Below are 9,018 nucleotides of genomic sequence, written 5' to 3' on the forward strand. Positions count from 1 at the left end.
TCCGATATTTTTTCACCTCTAGACCCATCGATAGACAGCAAATACATATGGTGTGCCCGTCTGTTGAATCTAGAAAAAAGTGCGACCGTCTGATTTTCTCCGAGCCCGACTAACAAACACTACGTGTCATTTGCCGAATTTCAGGACGAATTAACGATGCATACGGTTTTAACCAGAGGAAATGCCACGGTGGCGTACTCCCTGAGCGTCCTGGCCTGCCTCACCTTCAGCTGCTTCCTCTCCACCGTTTTCCTCGACTACAGAACCGATGCCAACATCAACACCGTCCGAGTGCTGGTGAAAAACGTTCCCGACTACGGCGCCTCCCGTGAAAAGCATGATCTCGGCTTTGTCACCTTCGACCTGGAAACGAACCTTACCAGTGTCTTCAACTGGAACGTGAAGCAGCTGTTCCTCTACATGACCGCAGAATACAAGACGCCCTCGAACACACTCAACCAGGTGGTGCTCTGGGACAAGATCATTCTGCGCGGCGAGAACCCTGTGCTGGATTTCAAGAAAATGAACACCAAATACTACTTCTGGGACGATGGCAACGGCCTGCGCGACAATCGCAATGTCTCCCTGTATCTCTCATGGAACATCATTCCGAATGCCGGCCTATTACCCTCCGTGCAAGCCACCGGCAAGCATGTCTTCAAATTCCCCTCAGAATACGCCACCTCGTCCATTTAGAAACAGATTTTCATAGATTAAAAAAATGATACAACTGCACTCTATTTTAGGGATTCTGTTCTGTCTGTAACGTGTGTAGTGTGTATCGAAAATAAAAACTAATAAATTAAAATCTCAATTAAGATTTTTCGAATGTTGCGACAAAAATGCTTAAAACGAAACAGGAAGAGATTGTTCTTGGACACGACACAATAAAATAAGATAGAGAGAGGGAGGGAGAGAGGAGAGTTTCTACATGAATTCGTAGCTGCCATCGTCAAAGTTGCGATTGCTGACCATAGGACCACCGGCGCCGCCCATTTGATTTGGATTCTGAACACCGCCGCCCATCTGCGGACGGAATTGATTGCCAGGCGTCGTCTGGTGTTGGAGAAGTTGCCGCAATCCGGGATTGTTGTTGCTCATCATGGGCCGAACCATGCGCTGCTGCTGCTGCTGCGCCGCCTGCTGTTGCATCGCCGCCACATTGGGTGCCACTTGCTGTTGCAATTGTTGCTGCAAATTCGGATTAGGAACGCCGCCGGGCACACCCACACCCAGGGGCATTCTCTGCTGCTGCTGCTGTTGCATCATGTTCATTTGCATTTGATTCTGTTGCATGGGCATGCCAACGCCCCCGGGTCCAGGGCCACCGCCGCCACCAGGACCGGGTCCACCACCCCCCTGCATTTGCATATTCAATTGATATTGATTGTAGTGCTGCTGCTGCTGTTGGGAGTTGTCCTGCTGCTGCATCTGCTGCTGCTGTTGTTGCTGCTGCTGCTGCTGCTGCTGTTGCTGTTGCAGCTCCATGGGTGACTTGCCCTGCTGCTGTAGCATTTGCTGCTGTTGCTGCTGCTGCTGCATGTTGCCATGCTGCTTCTGTTGTATAACCTTCCTCAGTCGCTCCACAAACATCGCCTGATTGTTGGGGATGAAGCCCAAGAAGGCATTTCGATCCGGCGTATAGAGCAGTATGAGAACCTTAAGCTCACAGGCAGGCGCATTCGGCATGGAGGAGAAGTGCACGCAGCCGGCAAAGCCAGAGGTCATCATCTTGGCCAGCGAATCGAGCGCCTCGCCAGGCGTTGGCCGGAACACAACCATCTTGGAGTCCTTCAGAAACTGCCCACCAATGTTGCCCACCAAATGTTTGGGCATCAGTTGCATCAGCAGCTTCGGTGGCCAGTTTTCTGCCTTGATCTCTGGCTCGCCATCCTTGATGTTCGTGCAGACAGTGCACTGAAGCGTGTGGGGTATCTTCTGTGGATCATTTTTCGGTTTCTCCGACCACTCCAACAGTCCTGTCCAGATTTTCTCTCTCAAGGATGCCTGCTCCTGCTGTGGATTCGATTGTTGTTGCTGCTGCTGTTGGACTTGAACTTGTGCCTGCTGTTGGGGATTCTGTTGGGCCTGTTGTGCCACTTGCTGCTGCTGTGGATTGGGCATATTTCCCGCATTGGATACCGCCGGCATCATGTTGCTGGCATTGGGATTCCCTTGCTGTTGCTGTCCTTGCTGCTGCTGCTGCTGTTGTTGCTGCTGTTGCTGCTGTTGTACCAATTGCTGTTGCATTTGTTGATTATATTGCTGCTGATTGAGCATCTGCAATCTTTGCTGCTGCAACGAGTTCACCGTCTGATTTGGCGGTGCATTTATCCTAGAGATGAGCGCAGAATTGGCATTCTGCTGCTGTTGCTGCTGCTGCAGCTGCTGTTGCATGTTGCCGCCACCACCTCCGGCACCCTGTTGCATGAACGGCGGACGCACCTGTCCCTGCTGATTCGGATACATCCAACGATTCTGTCCAGGCACAACATTTTGCTGAAAGTTTGGATTCTGCATCTGGTTTTGGGGCACAAATTGATTCTGCTGCTGCTGCTGCATCAATTGTTGCTGCTGTTGGGGGTTCAGCAGACCCGCCTGGGGATTGGGACCAGGTTGCTGCTGCTGCTGCTGTTGCATTGGATTCATGTTCATCACCTGCTGCTGCTGCTGCTGTGGCGGACCTCCCTGTTGCTGCTGCTGCTGCTGTTGTGCTGGTGTGGTGTCCATCGGCATACCCTGCCCCGCTTGCTGTTGTCCGCCTGGATTCTGCTGCTGTTGTTGTTGTTGCTGCTGCTGTTGTTGTTGTTGCTGCTGCTGTTGCACAGCAGCCTGAGCTATGCTTGGTGCTGCCATTTGAGCAGCCATGCTATTGGGACTGGCGGCACGCTCCTTCAGGCTGTATCCCTTCAGCAGCACCAAATGACGAATATTTTTGGCATAGTTCTTGCTGGTAATCGGCTGATCCCCGTCCGCCTTCATGAACAACTTGAAGAGAATCGGCATTTTGCGTGGCGAAATGATCGACAGATTGATTTTACGCTCGTTGAATAGACTCGCCAGCTGCTCGCACGATTTGCCGATATATTTCCACGACTCCGTCACCGGCATCTGATACGGCGGACTATTGCAGATGAGAATGCAGTGGCGCTGGACATTGGTCTGGTCGAGCATTTGGCGACGCTCGCTGATGTCCTCAAAGCAGCCATGGGCGGCGGCAAAGCCCTCGGCCATGTGTGCACTCGACTCCATGCCACCGCCAACCAATGGCAGACGCTCGATCGTCTCCATCACCTTCTGGGGCTGCAGGAAGGGTCCATAGGTGGCGCACACAGGCTCCAGCAGATTGGAGGCTGTGCGGTATACGACAATGCCATAGAGCGTGGCAAATCGCTCCGCTATCAAATACTCTCGCTCGTCAATGGAGCCCGTGGTGAAGTGCTCCAGCGTGGGCAGAATGTAATTCGTTTTCAGCTCATTGATGTACGCACCGTTGATAGCGCTGCCCTCGATGACAAAGACCACATCGGCCAGGGACAGCTGGTCCACCTCCATGACCAGGCAGTGCAGTAAAATTCGTGTCTTGACGTGTTTTATGTTTTATTGCAACAACAATAACTATTTATTGCATTTTCTCAGTGCATCAGTGTGACCGCATCTTGTGACCCAATACCGATATAAGACTAAGATTTTACATCGATATTGCCTTACATATCGATAGTTTAATTTTTACATAAATTGTTACATTTAAAATAACGCTTTGATAATTACATTTGTCGTCATTATGTAAAATGAATGTTTGAATGTCCTAGCTAATATTTTTAATGAAGATCTAATTGTTACCAATAAGGCCATATATTTTATATTAAATGTGATAATATTTTAGGTGTATAGTTATTTTTAAATATTTTTAAAAGCAATAAGCAATAAAGGTCGAAAAATTCGACCATACCGTACCAATATTAGCAGTTGCCATGTAAGCGGCGGCGGCGCCACTGCGAAATGGCAGCCCTGCGATTGGCAAGAACGAGCAACCCTGCCTCTCACTCTTACTTCTTCTTCTGCGTTTGTGTTTGTCAAAACAAAATTAAAAATTAAAATTAATTAGGCTCTAGTTTTGATCATTTAAGAGATTTCCCGAATTAAAAACACGCATGTGATTAAATGTACCGCGCGCTACAACATATAGGTCCTTGTGCTCCAGTAAAATCGCTGCTAGCGTCTCGAATTCAATCGCAAAGTTGAGCGTCTGGAAAGAAAAAAAATTGAAATGTTTACCTTAAGTCCCTCGAAAGTGGAAAAGCGCAATTAAACAATTGGAAAGGCAGTCGCAAGTATCCAGTATGCTGCAATATAAGAATGCCACGGCTGCCAATAGTGCGCCAGCAGCCACGCCCGCTACCAGCGTTTCCGGGAAGGCGCCACAAGGGAATGGAAACACAATCGCTGCTGCTGCAGCGGCAGCGACAGCCCCCGCCATGCAACAGATCATCAATATCCACCAGATGCCCGCACAGTTCGGGGGAGGTACCGTCTCCGGCGGCCAGCCCCAAGGCCTGCCCCAGAACATGTTCCAGATTGTCCAGCCGATGCCCGCTATGCAGACGGTAAATATCGATGGCCAGGAGGCGATCTTCATACCCAACCTGAACGCACAACTGGCGACGGCCCAGGCCGTGAATATCAACGGGCAGCAGGCGTTCATTACGCCCAATGGCCAAATCCTGCGTGCTCCGCAGTCGCACACCGGTCAGGCCGGTGGACAAGCCATTCAGCTGCAACAGGCAACGCCCGCACAGATTATCAATGGCCTGGGGCAAGAGCAGACGCAGCTGTTCACCATTCCTGGCACAAGCATTCAGATACCAGTGACCAATCTCATCCAGCAGCAGCAGCATCAGGGCGCAGTCCACGTGCAGCAGCAGCAGCAAACCCAGCAGGGAGCAACGGGTGGCGGTCAGGCTGGAGGCTCCCAGGGTGGAGCAGGCGGCGCAGGCACGGGTAATGGCGGACTACAGGCCACACAGCTGCCGAGCACCATCACCATACCAGGAACGAATATTCAGATACCAACGTCGGTGGCCGCGGCCAATGGGCTGCTGGGTAACCTCACGAATCTGTTGGGTGGAGGCGGAGGTTCGTCCACTCTCAAGCTGGAGAATGGGCAGCTGCAGCTCCGGCCACAGCTGGTGCAGTTCCCGCAGCCCGTGCAACAGCAGACGGTGGCCGTGCAGATACCCGTGCAGACGGCCGGGGGACAGACCGTCTACCAGACGGTCCATGTGCCCGTGCAGGCAGCATCCAATCTGATGCAGGCGCAGTCAATGGCCATGCCCGCTGCAGCGGCTGCCTCACAGATGCACCAGATGATGCCTCAGTTTGCGCAAATCGCGCAAATTGTCACGCCCAATGGACAGATACAGCAGGTGCAGCTGGCGCCGATGCCGTACAGCCAGCTGCCGACGAATGCGAACATAATACATATCCAGAATCCCCACCAGCAACAGCAGCAGCAGGTGCAGGTGCAGCAACAGTTGCAACAGCAACAGGTGCAGCAGCAGCAGCAGCAACAACAGTTGCAACAGCAACAGGTACAGCAGCAGCACCAGCAGCTCCTGCAGGCCATTCAGGAGGCCTCCGCGAGTGGCCAGATACCCGCCAATCAGCCCATCACCATAACGAATGCCCAGGGGCAGCAGCTGACGGTGATACCCGCCCAACTGAGGCAAAATCCACAACCCACAGCAACGCCAGCGCCGCAAGCAGCCACTGCCATGCATCTGCCCGCCGGACTACAGGCTCTGCCCATACAGAACATCCCAGGATTGGGGCAGGTGCAGATCATTCAGGCGAATCAGTTGCCCGCCAATCTGCCGGCCAATTTCCAGCAAGTGCTGCATCAACTGCCACAGATGACACAAGTGCAGGCGCAGGTGCAGGCGCAGGCACAAACGACCAATGCAACATCATCAACGTCATCTTCATCCATTACGGTGATGCCCAAACAGGAGCCACAGAGTCCCACGCAGATGATTACGAACATCAAGCAGGAGCCACCGGATACATTTGTCGCTGCTGCTTCAACGGCTAATCCTCCGCCAACGTCCCAGCCGCAACCACAGCAGCAGACACAGACGCAGCCTCAGCCGCAGACACAGCAAATTAAGTTCATTGTGCCGCAGGCGCCGCCAGCCACGCAAACGGAGGGTGCCACTCAGAATGCTCATTCGAATACGAATCCTTTGTCCAATGTAACAATCCCAGCGTCCATACAAATTACAGCATTGCCGCAGACACAGCCGCAGCCACAGCCACAAGCATCCAATGCTGCCACATCCTTGCCACCGCCACGAACGCCGCCAGTTTCGATTGCCACCATTGCCAGGAGTGGCAGTGGCCCCATAAAGGCCACCACACTCGTAAACACCTCCAGCGCACAGATAACAATTGCACCCACGAGCGGGCAGCATGTGGTGCGAACGACAACAGCGGGCAGCGGCAACAGGAGCAACAACAAAAGCAGCAGCAGTAGCGTCACCACAACGCCAGCGGCCGAAACGAGTGTGAGCATGGATACCAGTGGTGCGGGTCCTGGAGCGGCTGCCGATGTTAAGCCTAGACTCAAGCGTGTGGCCTGCACGTGCCCCAATTGTACCGATGGCGAGAAGCATTCGGATAAGAAGCGCCAGCACATCTGCCACATACCCGGCTGCCAAAAGGTCTACGGCAAGACCTCTCATCTGCGCGCTCATCTCCGTTGGCACACGGGCGAGCGGCCATTTGTCTGTTCGTGGGTCTTTTGCGGAAAGCGATTCACGCGCTCCGATGAACTGCAGCGACATCGACGCACACACACGGGCGAGAAGCGTTTTCAGTGTCGCGAATGCGGCAAGAAATTCATGCGCAGCGATCATTTGTCGAAGCACATCAAGACGCACTACAAGAGCCGCTCCGGTGTGGAGCTGACGGAGCTGAGCATCAAGCAGGAGCAGAAGAACAGCAGCGTAAAGAGCATCAGCACGATGAGTGGCATTGTGACGATCGATATACCTGGCTGCGGGGGACAAGTGATGGGCGGTGGTGCCTCCAGTGTGGCGGCAACGGTTGCGGGCTCAACTGTTACATCAGCACCGGGCGGGGCCACAATTGTTCAGCTGCCCGCTGCAGTTGTCGGTATGGGCAGCTATGCCGATGACGAGGACGAGGAGGAGATGACAGAAGAGGATGACGAGGAGGACGATGACGAAGAGTTGGAGCTGGATGAAGAAATGGATGATGAGGAAGACGAGGAAGAGGAGGAGCAGGACCCGGAAGCGGACGCAGACCAAGAAAGTGGCGAGGATGAGGAGAAGGTAATGACCATTTCGGTAAGCGAAATGGGAGAGACATTGTCCAACTAGCATTCGGAGTCGCTGTTCATGGAACAGTTCATGTTTGATCATTTCCCATAGCACTGGCAGGAGCCGCAAATCCTTCTCCTTTAGGAGCGAGGACTCATTTGTAAATAATGTTAATAATATTCCTAAGCATTTCAAATGTTACCTTTATGTTTTGTGTAAACTTGTACATAGACAAAAATCAATCGAGGTGATCGGGAGCCGCAGGAGGATCGAGAGAGTATATCGACACAATTGTATTGTTAGTTAAGGTTTTTTAATATTTGTACTCAAATTAATTAACTAGAAAGTAGATTTTAATCGATGTGTTTTTTAATGCAGTTTTTATACAACCCACACCACACACACAGAGCAACAACAAATATATTCTATAACATCCAAAAACAACAATAAACTCGCAATTACATTACTGGATGCATGGAACTTAGAGCTGCAAAGGTAACAGTTGTCCAGTGTTATTCTGATAGTAGTTTAACTATTTTAATTAGCATAATTTCAGTCAAATTTCATCAATTTTCTCAATTCTTTTCCCGCTCACTCGATAGATATTCTTATCGAAATGCAACCGCACCAGCACCAACTGCAGCACTGTTCCCCAACATATAATATCCTTTAAGGGATGGGTATTCTCGAATTGAGGACATTTTGGAAATCTCTGGCTCCAATTAATGCAAAAACAAGTCAATCTGTGTTAATGAGCCATCTTCACGAAATGTTGCAGATTATAGATACCGAACATGCATCTGGATTGGTATATAGTACACATATACACATAGAAAACATGAAAAGGTTAAAAGAATGTCAGTCCAAGACAAAGTCATTATATATGTATGTATTAAAGGAGTTGGTAAAATTGATTTTTAAAATTAATTATAGGAAATAGGGTACACAAGTGCCCATACTATGGTATACATCGGTTGGCTAGGAACAAATTGTCAAATACCGTAACATTCCATTCCCAACCACGTAAGTTTTTGCTGTTCTTTGGTAGACCTTTTTGAGTTTTAAGCTTAATTTGGACATATTGCAATAAAAGGAAGTCGTATAAACTAGCCAATATTGTGAAAAACTTATTGATACATTGAATAAATTTATATTCTTAGCGCTGAGACTTCTAACTAGATGGAAATATCAAATAGAACATCAAAATCGAGGAAAATTCTTTAAAATTACGTTATATGTAAGTGTGAACGTATTTTTGTTTTTTTAATATTTCTGTGGGACTTCCTGCCTCCCAAACCACCCCGAGCTTATCATACTATTTACTTATGTTTGCTTTGAGCAATTTTCATGAAAACAATATAATTTATTGTCCTCCTTTGTTGCGCGCGCTATTTTTAAACATTTTTAGTGATATCAATTAACATACATGTGTTACATACATTTACAAAGCCTTGCTTGAGCGATTTGGATGAAAAATTCAAATACCAATTTGTAAAATATAAGGTATAAAGTATCCAATCCAATAGAAAGTCGTATTTATAATACGCCAAATCTTAAATCGGATTAAAATGATGTTTCAGTGTGAAAGGTCATTGCAAGCTAGCAAATAGAACATCAAAATCGAGGAATATGATTTAAAACTACGGGATATTTTTAAAATGATAAGGTATTTTTTGAT

General features: G+C 49.5%; 3 protein-coding genes across 3 annotated transcripts; 2 read left to right on the forward strand and 1 right to left on the reverse strand.

Moving 5' to 3' along the window:
* The first annotated feature begins 79 nt into the window (after nucleotides 1–79).
* LOC117585359 (signal peptidase complex subunit 3) lies at nucleotides 80–735 on the forward strand. The gene has a single exon (XM_034274806.1). It carries the CDS (start codon nucleotides 157–159, stop codon nucleotides 694–696), a length of 540 nt encoding a protein of 179 aa, XP_034130697.1. The 5' UTR covers nucleotides 80–156; the 3' UTR covers nucleotides 697–735.
* Nucleotides 736–769: 34 nt separating this feature from the next.
* Nucleotides 770–3,657, reverse strand: LOC117585357 (mediator of RNA polymerase II transcription subunit 25). The gene has a single exon (XM_034274803.1). It carries the CDS (start codon nucleotides 3,553–3,555, stop codon nucleotides 928–930), a length of 2,628 nt encoding a protein of 875 aa, XP_034130694.1. The 5' UTR covers nucleotides 3,556–3,657; the 3' UTR covers nucleotides 770–927.
* Nucleotides 3,658–4,050: 393 nt separating this feature from the next.
* Nucleotides 4,051–7,779, forward strand: LOC117585653 (transcription factor Sp4). Its single transcript, XM_034275239.1, has one exon. The coding sequence runs from the start codon at nucleotides 4,344–4,346 to the stop codon at nucleotides 7,398–7,400; it is 3,057 nt and encodes a 1,018-aa protein (XP_034131130.1). The 5' UTR covers nucleotides 4,051–4,343; the 3' UTR covers nucleotides 7,401–7,779.
* Nucleotides 7,780–9,018: the final 1,239 nt, after the last annotated feature.

The sequence above is a fragment of the Drosophila guanche genome, unplaced genomic scaffold (assembly GCF_900245975.1).
Source record: "Drosophila guanche unplaced genomic scaffold, DGUA_6, whole genome shotgun sequence".
NCBI lineage: Eukaryota > Metazoa > Arthropoda > Insecta > Diptera > Drosophilidae > Drosophila > Drosophila guanche.

What these genes read in the sequence shown, in the direction of transcription:
- LOC117585359 (XM_034274806.1), top strand. Translation starts at nt 157, where the DNA reads ATGCATACGGTTTTAACCAGAGGAAATGCCACGGTGGCGTACTCCCTG.
- LOC117585357 (XM_034274803.1), bottom strand. Translation starts at nt 3,555, where the DNA reads ATGGAGGTGGACCAGCTGTCCCTGGCCGATGTGGTCTTTGTCATCGAG.
- LOC117585653 (XM_034275239.1), top strand. Translation starts at nt 4,344, where the DNA reads ATGCTGCAATATAAGAATGCCACGGCTGCCAATAGTGCGCCAGCAGCC.